The sequence below is a fragment of the Capricornis sumatraensis genome, chromosome 2 (genome assembly GCF_032405125.1).
Source record: "Capricornis sumatraensis isolate serow.1 chromosome 2, serow.2, whole genome shotgun sequence".
Lineage (NCBI taxonomy): Eukaryota > Metazoa > Chordata > Mammalia > Artiodactyla > Bovidae > Capricornis > Capricornis sumatraensis.
This window is the reverse complement of record NC_091070.1, coordinates 87536632-87562202: the sequence shown is the minus strand read 5'-3', so window position 1 is coordinate 87562202 and position 25571 is coordinate 87536632. Positions and strand designations below refer to the sequence as shown.

The window sequence follows — 25571 nt, the reverse complement described above, 5'->3', positions numbered from 1 at the left end:
CTGCTGGCTGCATGCAGGATGCTCATATATCTCATTCCACATGTGCGCCACCAGCCCTGGCTAGCAAAAAATACGGCTGTATTCTATGGATATGCTATGAAATTATAACCATAAGCCCACATGCCTACAAGAGCACTTGACTGTCGCACTCAGAGTGATGCGCTATTTGTTTCCTGCTTTCTCCATTAATATTCTCCTGCCATTTGTTCATTTGTTTTATCTGGCTGATAGGTAGCTGACAAATGGAAGCACACTCTAAAAGTCTAAGGAAAATATATGGGAGTAGAACTTCAAGTTGAGAAAATTCTTTTTGCTAAGTGATAAATCTTTCTAAACATTGGCAAGGATTGTCATTACGCTTATTTGGTGGTAAACCCCCCTGGGTCTGGCTTGTGGAGCATCAGGTATTTGGAGAGGACTGGATTCGAGAAGCCCCACGTTTAGAGTATGAGTGTGCTAACCAATGCAGTGATGTGTGCGAAGCCTAGCAGAAGAGCAACTGGGTTCTGACATGTCAAAATTTGTCCCAGGGCATTTGTGTCTTGTATTTGGTTCACTGTTGTTGCAACGGGTTGTGAGTTCATTGACTCATTTGGAAACATTTTTTGAGCACCTGCCATGGGTTAAGTGCTAGAGATGTAAGGAGGAAGCATGCTGTCTGCTCTCTCGAGCCTACTGTCCCCTCTCTTTCCTCCCTGGGGCCCTTTGTCCACTTAATGCTCACCCATCCTGTTCCCTCCCTCCTGGATGCCTTCCTCTTCCCTCCTGGGTTCCCATCACACCCTGCACATTGCCTTTCATGGCACTTATCCCACTGAAATGGGTTGTTCTATCTTTTATTGTGGTTTTATTTTGACAATTAGTGTAGCTATTTTTTTTAATCACAGTAAAATATATATTACATAAAATGTACCTCTATCTAAGTATACCGTTTGGTAGCATTGAATACAGTGACACTGTTGTAACAACCCGCCTTCAAAACTTTTTCATCTTCCCAAACTGAAACTCATTAAATGTTAATTCCCCCTCCCCCTCCCCCAAGACCCGCGACACCGCCCCCGCCCGCCGACACACACAACCACCGTCCTACTTTCTATCTCCGTGTATTTGGCTCCTCAGGGAAATACATATAAGTGTAATCAAGCAATACTTGTCCTTTTGTGACCGGCTTGTTTCACTCAGCATAATGTCCTCAAGGGTCATCTGTGCTGTAGAATATGTCAGAGCTTCCCTTTTAAGGCTGAGTAACAGTCCATGGTAGGTATATACCACGTCTTGTTTATCCATCCATTCCTCTGTAGACACCTGGGCTGGTTCTACCTTTTAGCTAATATGAATAATGTTGTTATGAACATGGGTGTGCAAATATCTCTTTGAGACGCTGCTTGCAGTCCTTCGAGGTCTGCACCCAGCAGTGAATTGCTGGGACATGTGGTGACTTGGATGACTGTGTTGCATTCATCATGAGCAGGACCATGCAGATGAAGGGCAGCATCGGGGATATCTAGATGGTTCCCCTGAGGGCCCTCAGCAGAGCACAGAGAAGGAGTTTGCTAACTGCAAGCTGTTTAGTCTGGTATAGTGCAGCCGATACCTGCACTGAACTCAGGTGCTTTATTAGGGATATGGCTAAAGGGAGCAAAACACTGGAGGAGATCAGGAAAAACAGGCAATAGTTTTCAGTGTTTTCTCTGAATTAATAAATTTCAGATGTTTATAAAACCTCTTCTAGAATTTTTTATTGCTTAGCAAGAAAAGTACTCATTTAAAACATTCATGCATGACAGAAATGTGTGAAGCAGAAAGTGAAAGTCCTTGCCTAGCCACCTGGTAAGGAGGGTCTGGGTCTCAGAACTGTGTGGAGCAGAAAGTGAAAGTCCTTGCCTAATCACCTGGTAAGGAGGGTCTGGGTCTTGCTAGCACAGTGATGGAGACTCTTCTGTGCATATTTTCAGAGGCTGTGAAAAATGATTTTAAGTGTATCTTTGTGAAAGTGGGAAAATTATAAATTTAATATGTTCTAGGCATTTCCAGGGGAAAGGAGCAGCTTTTGTTTACACAAGTGGAATTCTATGAAGGAAAGCTACCATTCACATAAATGAAGCTGAATCCTTTTGTTCATTAGGACAGTTTTATAAGTTGTAGTTACTTGATGATTCTTTTTGCTGTTGATTCCTTTTAAAGTGGCTCAAAATTAGAATTACTAAGAAAGTAAAATGTGTTTCTTGTTTTCCAATGAAGTGTTGAGACAATATAGATTTGATAGCATTTATTTAGAGGAAAAAAGTTAAAGTTCTGCCTTTGCTTTATTGAAAAGACTCATTTTTAAAAATCCATGGTGGTAGGCTGGAGGTAGGAATGCAAGGACACAAATTTTATTATATTAAATGCCAGTCATCTACCTTGGATAATTTATATGTTAATTTAACATCTGATTTAATATTAATCCAATTTTAAATAAATAATTGTGAATATTATATATTTCATCTTACCAAGGCAATTGAAAAGCACCTTCTTAGAAACTGACTTAAATGAGACTTTACATTTTATTTGCTTTGGCTGAGATTAACAGGAAGATCTCCTGATGGGGAAAAACCTTAAAACTTTCTGTTAGTTGTCTGACAGATGAAGTTAGCCTTCATTCATGTAAATGGTGTGGCTGCATCAATAAAATTCACAGATAAATCCCCAAACTTACCTTACATGCCTTTTCCAGATCTGCCAGCAGAAAATAAAATGTATTAAAACCCAATGTCATTTATGGAATAAAGTGAAGTATAAAAATACAGCCCTAAACTCTGCTTGCCTCTGTGAGCCTTTGACTCAGGGGCTACATGAGACAAGGTCGTATAATTACATAATAAACAGCCAGAGGTCTCAGAAAGGGAAAGGGATGTAGAGGAATTCAACTGACCCATGAGCTGACTAATGAGGCTCTGCCCACGCCCATTCCAGCAGGTGAAGTGGAGAAACAGCAGCCCAAGCGCGCTGCACACACTAAGGCCAATATAAATCAGTGTTTCTCGGGCTTTAAATAATCAGTCTTTCACTCTAAAACACCTCATCTTTTCTGAACCTCAGCAAGAGCCAGCAGGAGGTGAGTACATGCTACGTGAGACTGATTCTTCTTCTCTGTGCCACAGACAGTATAACAAACTGCGGAATCTCCTAAAGGATGCGCGCCATGACTGTGTGCTCTTCGCTAATGAGTTCCAGCAGTCCTGCTATCTCCCTCGGGAAAGAGGGGAGTCCATGGAGAAGTGGCAGAGCAGGTATGACCTGAATAACAGCCAGGTTTTCACCCTGTCAGCTTGTTTCATTTCTCTACCGTTGCTTATTTTGCAGTTGATCTCAATATAATGCCAGAACAAACCAACAGTCATTCTGGAACTGCGATTAATACTGAAATGCTTAATTTGTCCACATTCTAGAGATGTTATTTGAATACAATTTTAGAAATTGTAATTAAGGAGATACAGGTGGCTAGAGTAAGTTTGCCCCAGGCCCCTAAAGGCTAATGGGATCCGGAAGTCACAGCTTTAATGCAAGTGTGTGTGTGTGTGTGTGTGTGAGATGAGTTGTTTATGTGAGAAGCAATTCCCAGAAGCAGGAGTGAGGAACTGGGGAGAGTGATGCAGAGAAGCAGGGAAAACAGTAAAGGATGTGTTGCTGCTGAGGGAAACTGAGGCTCCGTCTTCTGGGAACCTCTGCAGAGTGTGCCCCAGAAGTCACCTCCAAGGGCAGAGGCCAAGGCACTTAGTTACCACTCTAGCTGAGGGTCATTCCCTGAGGGTGTTAACTCCAGTCAGTGGGCCCTTGAGAAGGGACGGAACTGTCACCCCGCCTCAGCTGAAGCCAGAGGCAGCCTTAGGGTGCAGGTGCTGGGCACCCGTAGCTTCTGCTACACTCTTCTGTAGAAGGCAAAAGAGACTGTAGTTTTAAAATAGCTTAGCCGTACAAAATATTTACATCATCTTTTCCCTTGTAATTCTTTGTCTGTGTAGCCATTAAATATTTAAGTTCTCTAAAGCAAAATAAGCACTGATATATACTGAGTCTTTAATGGACTAAGTTCCCACAGGGCTCCACAGCAGAAAGGGAAAAGCAAATCTTTTGCTAGATTGGGTCACGTGTGAGGACTCACACTTACTAACTACACAGCCTTGCACGCAGTCAGTGCTCAGTGAATGTTTTTTAATTCTAGAACTAAAGGAACCTTATATAGCATCTTCATTTGCAGAAAGGGAGACAGATGCCTACAGAAACTGACTTTCCAAGTCCATCCACTTCATCGGAAACACGATCCTTTCTTGAATACATCTCCAGACCTAGACTCCATTTTCAATTCAGATTCTCCTCAGGAAGGTTTCCAGACATTTCACGTGGTACTGTGTTGGATTTTGCCGTTACTGGGTTATGATCTTCAGCTACTTGGCGTCCAGCCTACTTTTTCTCTTAGCCAAAAGCTTGTTTGTGGTGCTATGTGGTTCATCCGTCAAGTTAAAAAGTGTTAATGGTGTCAGAGCTTCATGGTTTCTAAGACATATCAAGAAATGGATGAGGTTTCTGTGGTACTTGGATGTCTTAGAAAAAAGAGATCTCAAGCACTTTGTGATTCTTTTTATCCCCCAGAGTACTCAGTCTAGGACATGTTTATAATGGGTGCTCAGGAAGAATGTGGTGAATGAATGAATGGTTGTCTGTATAAACCAAAGGGGAGCAGATTGAAAGCCAAGTGTGAGGTTCTAATCAAGAGCTTGGGTTTGTCTGCCTTGGGAGGGCTCACGCGCCTCTTGCTTTCTAGGAGCATCTACAATGCAGCCGCTTGGTACTATCATCACTGCCAGGATAGGATGCCCATCGTTATGGTGACAGAAGATGAAGAGGCAATTCAGCAGTACGGAAGTGAAACAGAAGGAGTGTTTGTGATTTCCTTCAAGGTATTTCCAGCTGGGGTGTGTGTGTGTGTGTGTTCACTTCCACAGTGGTGCTCATAAGGCTCTGGATCCCTTTGGCAATACAGAAAAGGGAAAATAAAGAATGAAGACTTTAAGAAGTTCCATGTCTTTATCACTCTCCACCTAATTAATCTTATCTTTGGCAAATTTGGGCAAACTCCCTGTGACTGTAAGGCCTAGTTTCTAAGACTGCAGACCAGTAAACGCCTATTGACAGTGAACACATGTTTAGAGTTATAACAGTAATACTAGTAGTAATGATGATAGGTTGAATCTTATAAAATTGCCAATATTCTGTTGTTTTTGACTGAACAAAATGGCAGGTTTACATGGTTCTACCTGAAAATAATAGCCAACATTTATCTATGCCAGGCACTGTTCTGAGTTTATTATTTCATTTAGTTCTAACAACAACCCTTTGAGACAGGTTAGTATCCCCATTTTATTGGTGAGGAAACTGAAGCACAGGAAGGCTAAAGCAACTTGCCCAAGGTCACAGAGAGAAAGTGATAGAACTGGGATGAGAACCCAGGCAGTCTGACTCCAAAGCTCTTAATCACTATGCTCTGTTGACTCCAACACTGTTCTGCTGAATATACACAAAACATAGTTTTAAAGGCCAATCTTCTTTTTCTGCTATTCCAGTGTTCCTCACACTTCTTTACTTGTGACCTTGGGCGTGGGTCAGCAAGGGTAAGGGAAGAGGTGGCCTGTGATATTACTTCTGTGAAGGCTGTTGGACCAGCTTGGTGTCCATGTAACAGACAGGAGCAGCATTAGCAGTGAGTGTTTTTTGAGTTTTCTGACCCAACACAGTTCTCCTATTTCTTAGGTACCTTTTTGGAGAATAGGATGCCTGTTAATCTCTCAAGAGATTACTGGTCACTTCTGCCTGCCAAGTCGGTCGATCAGGTTTCAATGGTGAATATTGTTTTTTGATTCAGAAACTAGAATGAGGCCCTCCATTACCCCTGTCAGTTTACGGAACATCTAGTTGGATTTTGAATTGCAGATCCTATAAAGGTTCCCATGTACATGTATTGCTAAAGATTTGCCAATAGAATTTTCTTGGCCCTGCTATAAAGAAAACGTGTTCTGACATGCCAGAAAAATCCAGGGGCGCTGGATATTAATGGCAGTGTCACTTATTTTTTCTGTTGCAATACATCATGTCTTGTTCCTGCAGAGGACAGTTGACTAAAATTACGTTTTTCTACTTTTTGTGAAAATTACTTTTCTCTGTAGCCCAGTTGCACAGTACAGTTTGATTTTGTATAGCATTTCCTAAGCAAACTGTGTGACTGAGGGCTTTGTAGCAGTGTATGATAGAAGAGAAAAAGAGACACTGTGAAGTTCAGATGAGCAGGAAGCCCAGAATTTTCTGTGGAGACTCGAAGGTAGATTGGAAGGAGTGAGGACAATAAAGTCCTCTTGAAGAAGTGAGCGTATGTAGCCTGGACACGAGGTAGATGAAGCGTGGGCAGCCTCACCAGTCTCCTCTGGGTGTTGACCTTAGTGTCTTATCTAGGGCCTCTCTGCAAGTTACACCAAGAAGTACAATAATATTCAGTAATGTTCTACTTGGAGGGGACCTTGACACTTGTTTGGAAATTATGTTTCATACCAGGTCGTCACACTGATTGATAGAGCGTCCCCACAAAGGTCTCCACATGAATTGTAAGTGCACATGTAGGAGCTTTTCCTCTCCATTCACTGGGGGCTGTTATCTGCAGCAAAGTAAAGACAGGCAGCCCGGATGTGTGCACATACTTGCCTGTTTTTGGAGAGTGAGGGAGACTTGAAAATGCAGAGTGGTCAGGGGGTAGAAGCGTTCCACGGTAGGAACAGCCTCTCCTGCGGTTCCTTGGGCAAGACTGCCAGGATTAATGAGATGGTAGAAAGAACCAGTAGCATGAGGCTCGGGAGGGTACTGCCATTTAACACCTCTTCAAAACCGCGTGCCAGCAGTTCCCGTTCAGGAGTTTTCATAATGCTGCTATAACAGAACCTTTATCTCCTGACCATGTTTCTCTTGTGCCTTTATTAAATGCAGAACTACCTGGACAATTTTTGGCCTGATTTAAAGGCCGCCCGTGAGCTCTGTGAGTCTATCCTTCAGTCGCGACGAGAAAGAGAGAATGAGAGTCAGGAGAGCCACGGGAAGGAGTACCCAGAACACGTACCCCTCGAGGTGCTAGAAGCCGGCATCAAGTCTGGGCGCTACGTCCAGGTGAGGGTGGCGGTGGAGGATCGGCGCAGGACCAACCAGTGTGTTTCCTGCTCTTCTTTATCTGGCTCCTGCCCCAGGCCTCTGATTTCAAAGGCTGTCAGCGAGATGGCCTCCGTAAGCCAGAGTCGCCAGTGTTCAAGGCGATGTGGGAGTCCCCTCCGTAGGCATCGCCCCTGGGTTTGGAGCTACTCCCTAGTGCTCTTAATTAGGTTACACACTAAGCATCGCACAGGTAGCCTTTAAATGCCTCCTGTGGGCTTCCCAGGCGGCACTGGTGGTGAAGGAACCACGTGCAAATGTAGGAGATGCAAGAGATGCTGGTTTGACCCCTGGGTCAGGAAGATCCCTGGAGAAGGACATGGCAACCAGTATTCTTGCCTGGAGGATCCCATGGACAGAGGAGCCTGGTGGGCTACAGTCCATAGGATCGCACAGAGACAGACATGCCTTAGCATGCACTGGGAAAGAGAATATCTTTTTGCATTAAGGTCTGGAGGTTTGGCAGAATTGTAAAGTTGTTGAAATTTTACTTCCTCATGCCTTTCCCATTTTCCTGCACCTTTCAAGTGTGTCTGTGTGTTATTTCAGGACCCAGGACCCAGATACTATCAGGGTCTTGAGAGGAAATCAAAATTATTATTCAGATTTCAACAGTTCTATGTGCTTTACTCTGTGTGTGCATGTGTGCACACATGCAGTTTTATCACATGTGTAAATTTGTGTATTTACCACCACAGTCAAGATACAGAACTGTTCTACCATCGATTTTACATACAGATTTTTACATAGATTTAGGTTGAACCTACCACATTAAACTCCCTCCCTAAAGTGTAGGGTTTTTTTTTTAAATTATTTATTTCTTTGTGGGATCTTTGATCCTTGTTGTGACATGGGAGATTTTTAGTTGTGACATGTGAACTCTCAGTTGTATGTGGGTTCTAGCTCCCTGACCAGGATTTGAACCCAGGCCCCCCTGCATTGGGAGCAAGGAGTCTTAGTCACTGGACCATCAGGGAAGTCCCTGAATGTGGGTGTTTAAAAACTATATCTGTTGGAGAGGCTAATGCTTCCAATTGGTAATGACGTTTACAGCATTCCTGAGGATATTTTGGGGAAGAAGATATTTTAAAGACTGCTCATCACTTAGGTGATATAAATCGTAGTACTTGCAACACTTGGTACAGCTAAGAGTAGGTCAAAATGATGGTACATTCTCTGGAGAAAATAAACGTTGGTGATGAATTATTATTATTATTCCTAAAGAAAGGGATCATAAACCTTATAAGAATACAATGGGGATATTTTCATAAAGTTTTTGAGCTGTACCTTTTGGAGGTTAAAACAGATAGAAAAGAAGCTTCTCATATTGATTTTGATTTTAGGGAACTCTGAATGTCAACAAACACAGAGCACAAATAGAAGCTTTTGTTCGACTTCAGGGAGCCAGCGGTAAAGATTCAGGTTCAGTATAACCCTTACATAAATTTCCATACTGCTTTTTTACTCTGATATTACACACTGAAGAAAGCAAAGTTGAAATTGTCACTTCACATGTGCCGTGTCAGATATCCTCACATACACTGGTTGTGTGGGATCACGGGCTGTTTTTTTTTTTTTCTTCCCTACCTTTTTTGTCTATAATTTCTGATTTTTTGGTAATAACTCTAACAAATGGTAATGGCTACCATTTTATTGGGTGCTTATTATGTATCAGATACTATTCTAAGCACTTAAAGTAGGTATTGTTATTGTTTACTGCCTTTTACACATGAAGAAATTTAACGACAGAAAAGCGAAGTAACTGTCCCAGGATGGTGCACCCGGTAAGCAGCGGGGCGGAACCTGTGAGGTTTTAAGACATTGTCCTGTACTGCATCACTGAGCTATATATTGCCTCATTGGAGTCTTTTAAAAAGTAATATAGATGAAAAAACATATGTGAATAAATTGGATCATAATAGAGGGTACTGTTAGATCTGCCATGACAGGGTGAGGCTGGAGGAGGGTGAGAAGCAACAGCTCTCTCCGGGCTGCTGCTCGTCAGGCTCCTAGTTCTGCAGTTTCTGCATCCAGTGGCCTGCTGACTGCTCCCTGGCTGCGCGGCCCCTGAAGGTATGGGACAGAGTCCCAGTGTGGGGTGACATGGTCTCCTGCAGGGAAGAAGCTACCTTAAAAGACAGTTGAGGGACTTCCCTGGCTGTCCTTCCCTGGTGGCTCAGAGGTTAAAGCGTCTGCCTCCAATGCGGGAGACCTGGGTTCGATCCCTGGGTCAGGAAGATCCCCTGGAGAAGGAAATGACAACCCACTCCAGTACTCTTGCCTGGAGAATCCCCTGGATGGAGGAGCCCGGTAGGCTACAGTCCACGGGGTCGCAGAGTCGGACACGACTGAGCGACTTCACCTTCACCTTCACCTTCACCTGGCAGTCCAGCGGTTAAGAGTCTACACTTCAGGGCAGGGGATGCAGATTTGATCCCTGGTTGGGAAACTAAGATCCCATATGTCAAGCGGTGGGGCCAAAACAAAAAGATGGTTGGGAGTGGCTTTGTGAAAGCACATTATACAGCATGGCCTAGCAGTAGCCTTTCTTCCTTCCTAACCTGTGGAACAAAAGTTGCCTTCAGTTTGACTTTCCATCTTTGAAAGGAGGGAGCTTTTATTTGCAATAATGCTGATTAGATCTGGAACGGATTATGTTGAAAGGTCTCACTGGCCTCACCCCCCTTGGCTTTATGGGGTTTCTCTGTGCTGCTCCCAAAACAGATCTCGTCAGTGATGTCCTAATCCACGGGATGAAGGCTCGAAACCGCTCAATTCATGGAGACGTGGTGGTTGTCGAACTGCTCCCTAAAAGTGAATGGAAAGGGAGAACCACCGCCCTGGGTGAGAATGACGGTGATGACAAGGCCTTGGGCGAGTCCCCGAGTGAGCCCATGCCCACAGGTGAGCCAGCCCGAAAGCTGCCTGGCCGTCCGAGGGGACTGTTTATTTTTCCTCTCCTTAGTCCAGAAATACTGCAATTATTAATATATGATATCGTCTCTTTTCCTACATTATCAGTTTCCCGTCTCTGCAAGTTTATTTTGTTTTCATCAGCACTCAAATAGGCTATAATATGTCTCACCTTAAAATAAAAACCCTCTTAGGTCCCACATCCTCTCCAGCTATCGCCGTTTTCTCTGCTTCAGTTTCTGGACAAACTCATTGAAAAGGGAATTCTCCCTCTCCTCTCCAGTTCCTCTCTCCCTGGTCTCTCCCAAAACCACAACATCCAGGCCCCACCCCCTCCTGCCTCTTGTCCTTTGTCAGAGTCACCGGTGACCTCCCTGCCCACAGTGCTCAGCACCTATAACCTGCCAGCAGCATTTGGCTGGCAGATCACCACCTCATCTTCGGCTACTGGGCTCTTCTCCTCCACTGGTGGATTCCTCCTTATTCCCTTGCTGGTTCTTGCCCGTCTTACTGTGCTCTCGGATGCACGCTGCCTCCTCCTCCTCTGGGTCTCTCCCTCTCCGCACACTCTCCCCAGGAGCTGCCTCCAGCCCTCTGACTGTCTCTCCAGCCCAGACCCCCTCCGCATCCAGTTTTGTCTACTCAGTCATCTGTTTGGCCTCCTCCCCTGGATGTCTAACAGGCACCTCAGACTTTGCACACCTAATAACAAACTCCTGATTTCTGCCCTCCAACCTGTTTCTCTCCAACTCTTCCGCATCTCAGTAAATGGCAAGGCTGTTCTTACAGTTGGTCACCCCAAGACCTTGGAGCTCTCCTCACCTTCGTTCACACATCAGCATGTGCTGTCCACTCTAGCTTTAAGGCGTGGTCTGGGTCCAGCCGCTCCTGCCCTCTGCCCTTTGACTCCTAAGTCAGTGCACTAAGACCTCTGGGTGAGATTTTCCGGACACTGACACACCTGCCTCCCTGTGCCTGTCCTTGCTCCCAGAGAGTCTTCTTGGCAAGGGAGCCACGGTGATCCTTTTAAAATCTTCAGATCCTGTCAGGTCTCTGCTTCTGCCATGGTAACCAACTTGTCCTTTACCACCTGAGAAGCAAGCTTTCCCCAAACCTCACACCCCTTTTCCTCACTCAGGTCTCTGCTCAGAAGTCACTTCATTTGAAATAGCTGCCACTCTGACCCTTCACCCCTCCTGGTCACCTTACGCTACTCTGCAACTCTTAGCTTTCTCACTCCTCACATATTTGTCCCCCACCCCCACAGACACCCAGACTGGAGTGTAAACCCCAAGAAGTCAGGGACTTTGTTCTGATGCAGCTGTATTCCCTGCTGGAACCTAGAACAGGGCCTCATCCCTGTAGGGGCTCCATAAATACTTGTGAAAAGCAAAGATCGCACTTTTAACTATTGCACTTTGCCTTTTCTTGACTTCAGTCTGTGATGATTAAAAGTTTTACGTACCAGGCTTATGATTTGTATACTTTTTCTGTGAATAATGTTGAACCAAATGATTTTGGCTGGTAGGAAAATGCAAGACAGTGAAAATGCACAACAGAAGGCATAAGTTTAAAAAGGTGAAAATCAGGGACTTCCCCGGTGGCCCAGTGGTTAAGACCTCATGCCTCCCCTGCAGGGGGCATGGATTCGATCCCTGGTCAGGAAACTAAGATCCCTGTGGTCAAAAAAAGAGAAAATAAAGGTGAAAATCATTGACTTTTCCCAACATACCTAAACCTGAGATTGGAGAAGTCAGGGCCAGAAAGTGGGACTAATGTCTTCTGAAAGTCACACCACAAAAAAACGGGGGTGGAGCGCATACTAACTGTTTATTTTAAAAATTACCCATCTTAAAAAAACATGATCCATCCTTCTTAGAAGGAAGGCAAATGTTTGCATCTCTCAACTTGTGTGGATGTGCTTGAAAAAACTGGATGTTGCATTTCCTGTTTTCTTCCTCACAGCTGAGCTGGTCAGAGTCCAGTTAGCTGACACCTTACCAGTGAAGGTTTCTTTTGTTTTGTTTTCCCGAAGGCAGAGTGGTAGGCATCCTTCAGAAGAACTGGCGGGACTATGTGGTGACATTTCCATGCATAGAAGAGGTCCAATCACAGGGCAAAAATGCTCAGAAAATCCTAGTTACACCTTGGGATTACAGAATTCCCAAAATCCGAATCAGCACTCAACAAGCAGAAGCCCTCCAGGTACCTCCTCTCTTCGCCTCTGGTCTCTGCCAGCTTTTGAGCAGTACCAGGAAACGCTGTTAACTTCTTTGCATAAGAAGGGGTAAATTATTGATGGCATGTGGCATTCCGAGATCCTGTTTTCTAAAAATTCTAAATATATAGAACCATCTATTAAGTAGTCCTTGGTTAATAAATGAAGGCCAGAGAGAAACCGTCCTAGAAAGAGCTGTGCAGGACAGCTGGAGAGAACATTCATTATCCAGCTGTCCAACACAGAAACTTCCAATAGATACACTTTGCCAGCGCTAACAAGCTTTCTTCCAGCAAGTGATATAGAAATACGATTGCTCTGCCCTGTGGGGATGATATAGTGGTACTTCACAGAATCGATTATCCATAAAGGAACGGAGCCCCGGAGAGAAGACGTAAACAAGAAAGTTAGAAATTAACCTTTACTGTGGCAAAGGGTGTAGGCATCACCCAGTCTGATTTGCCCGATGTTCTGTAGTTTGTAAATGAGACGCTGAAGCAGGATGTCCCCAGCCTGTAACCTGTTCATCGTGTACCTTTCCATCCTGAAGCCTCACTCAGGCTCTCAGAGGCCAGGTGCAATAGCTGCTTTCTGTATCTGTGGCTTGCTGGAATATGGGGCAGTGAGGTTCAGTTCACGCTGATAACCTTCTCCCCCCCAAAAGATGTCTTAAGAAATTAGAAAGTAACTCCAAAACACACACAAATTGAAATTTTTTGCTTTGAAATTTCATCTGGACTCGGCATAGTTGGGCTTTTCCCTTGGGCTGCCTATGTTAACTAGGATGTGTCACAGGTGGCTCTGTCCCTCAGCTTTCCATCTCCAGCCCACTTACTTGGTGCAGAGAGGTAATGCCTCCCTTCAAAGCACTGGGTTAAGCATTTACCTACCATCTGGCAATTTAGTAAAACAGGAAAAACCCAATAAAAGGAAAAAAGAGAACAGAAGATGGTTATTTGTATTAATAAATTGGCCACTCTCTGTGGAGCTCAATGCTGTTTATCCCTTGTTTGTTTGGTGTTGCTAATTGATCCACTTAACTCCTGACACTGGGTTTGTGTTTCTCCCTCTCTGTGCAGGACTTCAGGGTGGTCGTGCGCATCGACTCCTGGGAGTCAACATCCATGTACCCAAATGGACATTTCGTGCGTGTTCTAGGGAGAATCGGAGATCTGGAAGGGGAAATTGCAACCATCCTGGTGGAAAACAACATCTCAGTTGTCCCCTTCTCAGAAGCTCAGGTCAGCCTGGCCCCGGTCCTTCGGTCTGATAAAAGGCATTTTCTACTTTTTCGTTTGTTTGCCCTTGTTGTTGTTCTGTCGGTAAGAAAGAAAAATTTTTGTACTGTGTAACAAACTGCTGTCTAAACCAGAGCTAATGGGAAAAGTTCATTCCTCTTTAACTTTGTGTTTGAACGAGATTGAAGTCAATGTCAAGTGCAGTTAGTTTCTTACAGCCTCATAGCTCTCAGATTTTTACATGTTTCCAACTGTGCTTACAAATGGTATGTCAGTAGCTTATAGTCAGTGTACATCCGTCCCCTGGAACTACGTGGGCACCTAGTTGTCACAGACCCACTGGGCTCTGCTCCCTGTCTTGTTCATTCAACCAGAGGCCTGCAGCAAGCGGTGGGAAGCAGCTTCTTGGGATACGTCTCCGACCCATGGGTCAAAACAGTCATGCTCATTAGGAAATCATTTCTGTGACCTTTACAGAAAACAAAAATTGTGTGAACATAAAGCATCAGCTATTTCTGTCACATTATGATCTGTTAAAAATCCTCGTAAATCTTGTTTATTATTCTTGCATAGCTATATTCATAGTGCACACAGGCTATTTTTTGCTTCTTGCACTTAAAATTATTTCTATGTGCTGACATAGCCTACTTATTTTTAATAATGATGGCAAATTACTCTATATTGATGTACTCTAGTTTGCTTAAGCTTTCCTCAGTTGTGGAGCATTTGGGATTTTTAATGTTTCAGTATTATAAAAGGTGCTACTTCAAATGTTTCATAAACATCACTTTTTTTTTTAATGTTTTGATCATTTTCTTTGGAATGTAATACTTAAAGTGAGATTACCAAGTCAAAGGGCATAAAAAAATTTAAATAGCTTTTGCTGTGAATTGGCAGGTTGTCCTCCAGAAAAACTGGGCCAGTTTGCATTGTCATTAAGAGCATATGGGTGTTCTTATTTTCATTATAATTTTTGACAGAATAGTAACTATAATGGTAAAAATACTTTAGAATATCTTACATTATTAAAATTTTATGTTTAACATTAGTATCTCGAAATCATTTGTTGACTTGTTTTGACAGCTTAGTGAAAATGTTGGAACAAAATGAAACATGAATTAGACTTCATAGGACTAGAATTCTTCCCTTTTAGCCTACTTAACTGCAAATTGATGGCTTGAATAGGTAATAATGCAGAAAAAAAATGCCCAAGATTGATCCTGCTTTAAAAGGGGAATATGCTTTTAATATCTGGGACATGTTGATTTTTTTCAGGGCTTGACTTGAATTAAAAGCTCAAATATATTTAAACAAATGGATCATTTGAAAATGCGGTAGATATTGTACTTTTTATAAGCCACCCATTCATTCTTGCTCCAACCCTCACAACTAAAGAGACCATAAATGCTCTGGAACATTTCCTGTCAGACTGTAGAGCCTTCAAGGGCATGCAGATTATGTCTTTCCTATTGAGTCCCGACTTTCCAGAACCTCACACGGCTCCTGACACCTATTAGGCACCTAATAAATAATTATTGCTCAAAAGAAACAAACATAGGTAGAAGGTAGTGAGTAATGAGGGGCTTCCCAGATGGTACTAGTGGTAAAGAATCTGCCTGGCAATGCAGGAGACGTAAGAGACTCGGGTTCAATCCTTGGGTCGGGAAGATCCCCTGGAGGAGGAAATGGCAACCTACCCCAGTATTTTTGCCTGGAGAATCCCATGGGCAGAGGAGCCTGGTGGGCTACAGTCCATATGGTCGCAAAGAGTCGGACATGACTGAGTGACTTAGCACACGCACACAATGAATAATGAATGGGGTTTCTATGCGGTCACATGGAGAATGTTAGAGAGTTTTTATGGAAACTTCTGGTGCAGAATTGCTGAATCTTGGGCCTCTCCTTGTACAGATGTGTGAGATGCCAGTCAACACACCGGAAAATCCCTGGAAGGTAAATTCCCAAGAGGAACGAGAACGTGAAGACCTGAGGAAGACCCACCTGGTGTTCAGCATCGACCCCAGCGGCTGTGAAGATGTGGATGACACCCTGTCGGTCCGAGCCTTGGATAATGGCAACCTGGAGCTTGGAGTCCACATTGCAGATGTGACGTACTTTGTAGCACCACACTCTTACGTTGACATTGAAGCTAGGACAAGGTACCGCTTTTAGAAATCAGCACTAGGACTGTGTGTGTGTGTGACTATAACGTGCTCTGCAGCTGTGCTAAGTCACTTCAGTCATGTCTGACTTTTTGCGACCCTATGGACTGTAGCCCACCAGGCTCCTCTGCCCATGGGATTCCCCAGGCAAGAATACTGGAGTGGGTTGTGATCTCCTCCAGGGAATCTTCCCTATCCAGGGATCAAACCCAAGTCTCTTACATCTCCTGCATTGGCAGGTGGGTTCTTTACCTCTAGCGCCACCTGGGAAGCCCATGCTAGTTTCAGATTTTTAAAATAAAGATTTCACAGTCGGGAACAGTCCTAAAGATCCTTCCAGGAAAAAGAAAAAAATTTTTTGAAGTCCACTTCCCCTTTTCCTTTAGAAAAGTAGTATCTTGATCAATTTACGTTTCCTTTATTTGTTTTTCGGCTGCATGTGGGCTTTCTCTAGTTGGGATGAGTGGGAGCTACTCCCTAGTTGCGATGTGCGGGCTTCTCTTTGCAGTGGCTTCTCTTGAGGGAGGTTGCAAAGGCTTAGTTACCCCATGGCATGTGGGATCTTCCCAGATCAAGGACTGAGCCTGAGTCCCATGCATTGGCAGGTGATTCTTAACCACTGGACACCAGGGAAGCCCCTGCCTTTCCTTTTTTAACAAAATCTTCTCACATGTTGTACCCTACAGTGAAATGGGTTAAATTTTTCACGTAGTAATATCCTATTGTATATAAATACTGGGTCATTACACTTTAATTTTTCCTACACAACTAAGATTTGTGCCGCTCTGTCTTTCTCTTTTATATCAGTGGAAGAATATTCAGCCCAAAGCGGTACCACTTAGAAAAGTGGGAACACAGGCATAGCTTTGTCGCCCAGTCTGCTGCACTTTGTGAAAAGCAGCAGCCTTGGGGGATTGGCGCGGAGCCCTCGGCCATTTCCTCACCGCAGCCTGTGCCGTCAGCAGTTCTGCCTCTCGCTGCCGAAGGTCATGGACCTGCATGTGTGTCGTTCACAGGGCCACCACTTACTACTTAGCGGACCGTCGCTATGACATGCTGCCCGCCATCCTCAGCGCTGACGTGTGCTCCCTCCTGGGAGGCGTTGATAGGTGAGTTGCTTCCTTATTTCTATCGTCAGCACTCGTCTTGGTCCTTCCGTGATGCCTGGTAGCTCTGCTGGCCGCTTCCTACTTTCCCACCGCCCTTCCCACCCCTGCTCCCCCCCCAATCCTCTGTTTGGGGGCAGCTTTATTCCTCGCACCTTCCCTTCCCTTCCCTTCCACTCCTCTTTTTGACTCCTTTCCTTCTGCCCAGCTGGGAGGTGGCTTCTCCCTCTTGTTGACTTTTTAAAGTCAAAGTCTAAGAACAAATGTGTGTCACTTTGTACACATATGTTCCCTGGTTGACGCTGTTTTTCACAAGGATCACGAACTTAGGGAGTTTTGTGTTTATTGTAATTAAAGTTTATATCTGTCCTTGAAGCTGAAAATTCACACCTTCCAAAAGATGTTTAGTGAAAGGCTCCCACCTGCCCCTTTCCATCAGTTGCCAATTTCTTATGTATTTTTTTAGATACAATACTGTAACAAAAAAGCACTCCCCATTTTCCACCTTCCTGTATGGGGAAACACCCAGTTCTTCCCCGCTCTTTCTTTCCCATAAGTCTCCCTTGTCTTTACAGAGGGCACATTACATCTGACACTGCTCGCCACCAGACACGTGGAGGTCTTTCTCCACACCGCGCTGTTCTCTGCAGCCCCAGCTGGGTGTCCTACAGTTTGATTCAGTTCTGATGCTGTCTTCCCCAGAGATGGCATCAGGTTCCACAGCGTAAGGGCTCAGCCTCGCACAACTGTCCCCCTCTCCCCAACTTCAGACACTGTCACAGGCCCAGATTGTCACCGTGGTTCTGACTGACCCGCTGTAGGTTAGAGCAGGGGTCCCCAACCCCCAGGCCATGGACTGGTACCAGTTAGGCACCAGACCGTCACACACTAGGTGAGCAGTGGGCAGGCAAGTGAGCGAAACTTCATCTGTATTTACAGCCACTCTCCATGGCTCGCGTTACCACCTGAGCGCCGCCTCCTGTTGGACCAGTGGTGGCATTAGATTCTCACAGCACGAACCCTGCTGCTCTTGACTCATCCTAAAGCCATCCCCAGTCCACCCCTGGTCTGTGGAAAAACTGTCTTCCATGAAACTGGTCCCTGGTGCCAGAGAATTGGGGACCGCTGGATTAGAGCTTTCCACTACTCGGTCCTTGCACTTCAGATGCCAGTTGAAGTCCACATTGTTACCTGTACTTCTAACCAACTGGCTATAAATCAGAGATACCCAGACCTCCTCCTCAGTTTCAGTTAATTGTTAGAGCAGCTCTCAGAACTCAGCAAAGCAATGTACTTATGTTCACTGTATAAAAGTATATGATAAGGGATACAGGCGAACATCCAGATGAATGAGTTGTGTAGGGCAAGGTATGTGGAAGGAACACAGAGCTTCTAGGCCTGGGGTGCCACTCTCCCAGCCCCTCTGTGTGTTCACCAACCCAGAAGCTCTCCAAACCTCTCTCACTGGGGATTTTATGGAAGCTTCATCACATTGGCGTGATCCATTAGTAACTCCATTTTCAGCCCTTCTCCTCGAGAGAATGAGGGCCAGGACTGAAAGCTTCTAATCATGGCTTGGTCTTTCTAGTGACCAGCCTCCTGCAGGAGCCCACCTCATTAGAACAAGACATGCCTGTCTCCCAGGAAATTACAAGGGTGTCAGGAGCCCTGTGTCAGGAGGTAGGGACAAAGACCAACATAAGTCTTCTGTTATTTCACGCACTAATGCGCATATTTGGACATGTGGTCTTTCTTTGTTGTACAAATGGTGACCATATATATACTCTTCAGACTTTGCTTCTTTTTTAACTTAACAATATGTATCTTGGAGATCACTCCATATTAATAACAGTTCTCTATCTATGGGAATTTGGATTGTTTCCAAGTTTTTGCTATTATAAACAAAACTGCACTGAATTACTTGGAATATAGCTCATTTCACATTTTTAAAAGTACAGTATTTATGGAAGATAAAGTCCTAGAAGTAGAATTTCTGTGTCAAACGGTATATGCATTTGTGTTTAAAAAGCAAGTTGCCTTCCATAGAGGTTATACCAGTTACATTCTCTGTCACTGTATGAGAACGCTAGTTTCCCCACAACCTTGCCAACACAATATATTGTTTTTTTATCTTTGCCAATTTGATAAATGAACATGGTATCTTAAAAGTGATTTTGATTTGCATTTTTCCTTCTATGAGTTAAGTCATTTTTTTTCATATGCCTTACAGTCATTTGTGTATCCTGTTCTATGAACTCTTTCATGTTTTTTGCCCCTTTTTCTTTTGCTTTCTTGATCTATTAGTAATTGGTATGAAAGAGCTCTTCACATGTTAAGAAATTAGCTTTTTTTTTTTTTTTTTAAGAAATTAGCTCTGTTTTTGATATCAGTTGCAGATGTTAGCGTTATGGTGGTAAAGTCATTCTTTACTAAGTGAACTTTTTGCTCATGAACCTGCTGTCAAGACTGATATCCTAGTTCAGTGTTACCTAGTAGCATTGAAAGGCTTGACTCCTCTTTGCTGGAGAGCCCAGTAGACTTAACTCTAATTCTATCAGTGCTGTGCTGCTCTAAGGAACATGGAGAACCATCAAGTTGGGCTTGCAACAGTTCGTGTGAACTCATTTCAGATTTGCTCAGAGATCCACAGAACCTTGTCTAACCTTGTTTTCATTTTAAGTATCTTTCACCTTAGCAGCTGAGTGTTGGATTGAAACATCAGACTGGAAACCCATAGCAATGTCATTTCTTTCGTTAAATTTAGGCTCTAGTTGTGTTCATTTCAAAAAATGGTAGGATTAACAATGATGAATGTGACTGGTTTTGCAGGTATGCCGTAAGCGTGATGTGGGAATTAGATAAGACCTCCTATGAAATTAAGAAAGTATGGTATGGCAGAACCATTATTCGATCAGCATACAAACTGTTTTATGAAGCAGCCCAAGACTTGCTAGACGGAAACTTCAGCGTTGTGAAGGATATTCCGGAATTCAAGGATCTGGATGAGAAGAGCCGACAAGCCAAGCTGGAGGAGTTGGTATGGGCAATCAGAAAGCTGACTGACATAGCCCGCCACATCCGAGCCAAGCGAGACCGCTGCGGTGCCCTGGAGCTGGAAGGGGTGGAGGTTCGCATCCAGCTCGATGAGAAAAAGAACATTCACGACCTCATCCCCAAGCAGCCCCTGGAAGTCCACGAGACCGTGGCTGAATGCATGATCCTGGCCAACCACTGGGTAGCCAAGAAGATCTGGGAGAGCTTCCCTCACCAAGCCTTGCTGCGCCGACACCCTCCTCCCCACCAGGAGTTTTTCTCCGAACTCCGAGAGTGTGCTAAAGCAAAGGGCTTCTTCATAGATACACGGTAGTTTCTCTCTTGAAGGGGCAGGAAAATGGAAGGGGTTACTGTACATGTATATATTTTACAGTGGTTATTAAAACGTGACAGCCAGATTTTTGACCAAAAAGAGAAAACTTCTTGGCTTTTCTTCATTTACTATAATGTAGGTAAAGAGGCTTCCTTTTTTCTTTTTGGCTGCCCCGCATGGCTTGGGAGATTTTAGTTCCCCAACCAGGAATTGAAGCATGTAGTTTTAACCACTGGACCTTGGCTCAATAATTCTTGATTTAAAAAAAGAAAAAGTTTATTTATTGACCTATACAGGATGTTTAAGGTTAAGGGTGTTAGGAATTTAACTCGAAAGGTACCTGGCCACCCACTGTGTGCTGAGCGTTAACTTCACCTCATAGGTTCAGCACATTATTCTTCACTGCTTAAGAAAGGTAGAGGAGGGAATTCCCTGGTGAGCCAGTGGTTAGGACTTGGTGCTTTGACTGCGGTGGCCCAGGTTCCATTTCTGGTTGGGGAACTAAGACCCCATAAGCTGTGCAGTGTGGCAAAAACAGAAAACAATGTTATTTGAATTCTGAAATGTTCTTTGTTTAAATCTCAAAAGCAAGTTAGATTTGAAAAAAGTTGCTTCTCTGAAATGTGTCCCAAATAAATTTTAACTATGGGGAGATGAGCATATTCAGTTAGTGAGTAAAGGATTCTCCTTGAGTGTTGACTTGTAAATTATTGCTGGGGACCAAATAAGAATTTTTCCATTTTTTGTCAGGTCCAATAAAGCACTGGCTGATTCTCTGGATAATGCAAATGACCCCAACGATCCCATCGTCAACAAGTTGCTTCGATCCATGGCTACGCAGGCCATGTCTAACGCTCTGTATTTTTCCACCGGATCATGTGCCGAGGAAGAGTTCCATCACTATGGTGAATGATTGCAATTTTCTTCTGTTGTGGCCAAAGCCTTGAGCAAACTGTTTAAAGAAGTTTTTTGTTATTGTTGTTTATTTTGATTTTTTGGTTTATTTTTTAAGGTCTTGCATTAGATAAATATACTCACTTTACATCTCCAATAAGAAGATACTCAGATATTATAGTGCACCGATTACTAATGGCAGCCATTTCAGAAGATAAGAAAATGGAAATTAAGGAAAATTTATTCAGCAATAAAGATCTTGAGGAGTTATGCAGACATATCAACAACAGAAACCGAGTAAGAGGGATTTTTAATTCTCTTACCATCATCTCTTTTGCTAACAGAATATCAACTTTATTGTGTAGTAGAACAAAGTACCGTATATTCCAGCAAATTAAACTCTAGAATTATTCCAATCAATGAGAAAGATGAAAAATCATAAAGTTGGTTGAGTACCTCTCAATACATTTACAAATGTTCTGAAATACTTAATGTGGATTTATGAGATTCAACGAGTCAGATTTTTCCCCCCAAAATGTAGAAATGTGAAAGATTGTCTATCATCTTACTACCCAAAGATAATAACGATTCTAGACAATGCTTTTTATTTATAAAAATATCCAATCATACCTGCTGTTTGAAGTAGGGCCTTTTTTCACTTAACATTGTTATTTATAGATACTGTATCAATATAGTTACATCATTATTTTATAAACTTTGTATTTTATTTCATATTGTTGCTACTGACCATGTTATACAACTTAGATAGAACTAGACCATTTGGTTAAACATCAGATTGGAAACTGCCTAAATGTTTACTATTATCTGTATCCAGTTAGAACACTAGTTTGATACTAAACAGTCTTGTAGCCAGTACTCATGTGGGTTTAAATTAAAAATTCAGCCCCTCACTTGCACTAGCCACATTTTACATGCTTAATAGATACGTGTGGCTAGTGGCTACTTATGGGACAACACAGATACAGAATGTTTCCATCATTTCAAAGTTTGGTGAGGCAGCAGTGTTCCTGGCAATCTAGTTTACAACCATCCTCATGTCTGTTTTTACAGATTTTTCACATTTTGCCTGGATAAATTCCTGGCAATAATGAATTACTAAATCAAAAGAGGTACACAAAACTTTCAGCTTTTAATTGGAAGATAATTGCTGTACAATTTATAGTGAAATAAATCAGATTAATGAATCTGCCATACATCAACACAAATCAGGCATAATTAAAACTTTCATACCTCTTAAGAATTAATTTTCTAAGACATTTTTGAGGGATTGATAAAGGGTCCTACAAAAATTGATTTAATTAATAATAGAATATTTGTATTAATGGTTTTCTAGAACCTCGCCTTTTTAAAAGACATTGTTTCTTTGGGAATATGAATCACATGTTTCTTCTGGGGTGTCCAGAAGTCCATCATGTTTGGGGCTTGTGCTTCTTCTTACAGGCAGCACAGCATTCTCAGAAGCAGTCTACTGAGCTCTTCCAATGCATGTATTTTAAAGACAAAGACCCAGAAACTGAGGAGCGTTGCATATCTGATGGGGTCATTTATTCAATTAGGACAAATGGTGTGCTTGTGTTTATACCAAGGTATGTTATTTCTAACACAAAAGTTGTTACGAAGTCATAGTTAACCTTAATATAGACACAGTATAGAAATGGTAGGTTCGATTCCTGGGTTGGGAAGATCCCCTGGAGAAGGGAAAGCCTACCCACTCCAGTATTCTGGCCTGGAGAATAACCTTAATATAGACACAGTATAGAAATGGTGGGTTCGATTCCTGGGTTGGGAAGATCCCCTGGAGAAGGGAAAGCCTACCCACTCCAGTATTCTGGCCTGGAGAATAACCTTAATATAGACACAGTATAGAAATGGTGGGTTCGATTCCTGGGTTGGGAAGATCCCCTGGAGAAGGGAAAGCCTACCCACTCCAGTATTCTGGCCTGGAGAATAACCTTAATATAGACACAGTATAGAAATGGTGGGTTCGATTCCTGGGTTGGGAAGATCCCCTGGAGAAGGGAAAGCCTACCCACTCCAGTATTCTGGCCTGGAGAATTCCATGGACTTACAGTCCATGGGGTCACAGAGTCGGACACGACTGAGTGACTTTCACTTTATAGAAATGGTACATTAGATATCATTCTTTAAAGCACTTTAGCAACTGTTTTGAAGTTACCATATGTACATAATGTAATATATAATTCATTATATGTAAGTATAAAAAAAAGAGATCCCTGGTAGCTCAGATGGTAAAGAATCTGCCTGCAGTGCAGGAGACCTAGGTTCAATTTCTGAGTCAGGAAGATCCCCTAGAGAAGGGAATGGCAACCCACTCCAGTATTCTTGCCTGGAAAATTCCATGAACAAAGGAGCCTGGCAGGCTACAGTCCATGGGGGTCACAAAAAGTTGGACAGAACTGAGCGACTAACGCATTCACTCACTTCTGTATAAGTCGTCGGACAGTTTTACTTTCTTCTTTAGCAAAACATTTTGTTTTCGTCTGTTCAATGAAGTAGATATTTGGAGGCTAATCAGATGTAAAAGTTCTTTTTCTTGTTTGTTGTTGGAAGTTTTTTGTTGTTGTTTTTAAGCTGTAAGAAAAACTAGCATTCTAGATAAGTATACAAGATCTGCATACTAAGAATATACTATCTCTGAATTTTTATTCTAATACTTCAGGTTTGGGATTAAAGGTGCTGCTTATTTAAGAAATAAAGATGGTTTAGTGGTCTCATGTGGCCCAGATGGCCATTCTGAATGGAAACCAGGATCCCTTCAACGCTTTCAAAACAAAATCACCTCTACCACGACAGAAGGGGAATCTGTTACATTCCATTTGTTTGACCATGTAACAGTAAGTCTGTATTTAATTAAGCATTGCTTTCAATGCAACAAGCAAAGAATGTGACTTAGTAATATCCACTTTCTCCTCTATGATAGGTGAGAATATCTGTACAGACCTCACGTTGCCATTCTGATACAATACGGCTTGAAATAATAAGCAATAAACCACACATGACACCAGATACAGAACTTTTTCAGCAGAGTTCCCTCTTGCTAAAGAGTGATTTAGTGAAAGAAGTAACTAGATCTGTGGAGGAGGCTCAGCTTGCTCAAGAAGTCGCAGTAAACATCACTGAAGATTGTCAAAAATACTGCCAAACAAAGGGAAGAAGCCTGTACACACTTCTAGAGGAAATAAGAGACCTAGCTCTCCTGGATGTTTCCAACAGTTACAGCATATGAAACTCTTCTGACTTCACTGAAAGAGAACTCTGTCTTCCCTGAGTGTTTTACCGTCTTTTCAACATCAAGATAAAAGTTTCTGTGCCATTGAGTGCCACCAATCCCTGATTGCGGGGTGAGGGGGAGGCAAGATTGGGTAGATTGTGAAATGTTTTATCACTAAGTTACATTAAAGTACAATTAGGTCAGTATGGAAAGTGGTTTTTCAGATACTGGATCACTGAACCCTGGCTCTGCAAAACAGGTTGCCAGTCTTGTTAATAAACCTAGAATTGACTTTTGGCCAGCTTGTCTCAAATCAGTTCTTTTATTGCGTTAATTTTCCAGTAATTTCTACCCTGGGCCATTTGGGTCACAGGTCCCTCTGACATCTGCCAGAGTAACTTTTCAGTCTCCTTCAGACAGTAAGACTCAGCCCTGTCCCTCTGTCCACTTTAAAACTCTCGACTTCGTATTTGACTCAGTCTCCCCTGCTGTCCCCAGCACCAGTTGGGGCTGGGGCCTAGGGAGTGGGATGGGATACACAGGGTAAGGTCTGTTCTCTCACACCTCCCTTCTATCCTCTCATTGAGCTAAGTACTCCTCAGATGAGCTGCCCAGGCCTTGCTCTTGCTGGAGACTTATTACTTAGCACCATCACTTTGCCAGTCTACACCCTCTCCCCAGAAGCAACTTTCCCCATGTCCTAGTTCATAAAGATTAGCTCTGCCTTTCCCTCTCCCCCGTGGGAATCTCCTAAGAACCAGACAAACCTTTAAACTTGATTCTCAACATAGTACTATCTGTAATTACCCCTCCACCAAGTTGATAAACTGAGGCTGGAAAAACTCCAATTAGATCTTCCCACCACATGCCTGTAACACTTCAGCCTCATATCCACCATTCCCAAATCTCTTATTTCCTAGATTTTAATTTCTATATTATTGCACATGTTCTTCCCAGTCCTTGGCATCTCCACCAACACAAGGTCTCCTGTGAATCGTCCCGAGGTGCCCATGATACTTGGCAAATTTCTCTCCAACTAACTAGTCAGTAAGGTACCAACCTTCCCTGGTGGTTCAGTGATAAAGAATCTGCCTGCCAATACAGAAGATACGGGTTTGATCCCTGGTCTGACAAGATCCCCTGGAGAAGGAAATGGTAACCCACTCCAGTATTGCCTGGAGAACCCCATGGAC

The 25571-nt window shown here is 43.2% G+C and overlaps 1 protein-coding gene across 3 annotated transcripts in view; it reads left to right on the top strand.

Moving 5' to 3' along the window:
- Positions 1 to 24637, top strand: part of DIS3L (DIS3 like exosome 3'-5' exoribonuclease) — a 30101-nt gene extending 5464 nt beyond the window's left edge. Inside the window, exons 2-16 of one of the 3 annotated variants that reach the window (XM_068964472.1) lie at positions 3144 to 3272; positions 4805 to 4940; positions 7012 to 7188; positions 8571 to 8649; positions 9952 to 10131; positions 12176 to 12345; positions 13438 to 13599; positions 15508 to 15755; positions 16775 to 16867; positions 19694 to 20227; positions 20982 to 21136; positions 21244 to 21422; positions 22587 to 22732; positions 23827 to 24001; positions 24088 to 24637. In XM_068964472.1, the coding sequence (XP_068820573.1) occupies positions 3144 to 3272; positions 4805 to 4940; positions 7012 to 7188; positions 8571 to 8649; positions 9952 to 10131; positions 12176 to 12345; positions 13438 to 13599; positions 15508 to 15755; positions 16775 to 16867; positions 19694 to 20227; positions 20982 to 21136; positions 21244 to 21422; positions 22587 to 22732; positions 23827 to 24001; positions 24088 to 24393 (2869 nt within the window). In that variant the 3' untranslated portion in view covers positions 24394 to 24637. Of the gene's footprint in view, positions 1 to 3143; positions 3273 to 4804; positions 4941 to 7011; positions 7189 to 8570; positions 8650 to 9951; positions 10132 to 12175; positions 12346 to 13437; positions 13600 to 15507; positions 15756 to 16774; positions 16868 to 19693; positions 20228 to 20981; positions 21137 to 21243; positions 21423 to 22586; positions 22733 to 23826; positions 24002 to 24087 lie in introns of those variants that run through there. The other 2 variants (XM_068964473.1, XM_068964474.1) reach the window with 2 other exon arrangements.
- The last annotated feature ends 934 nt before the right edge of the window (positions 24638 to 25571 follow it).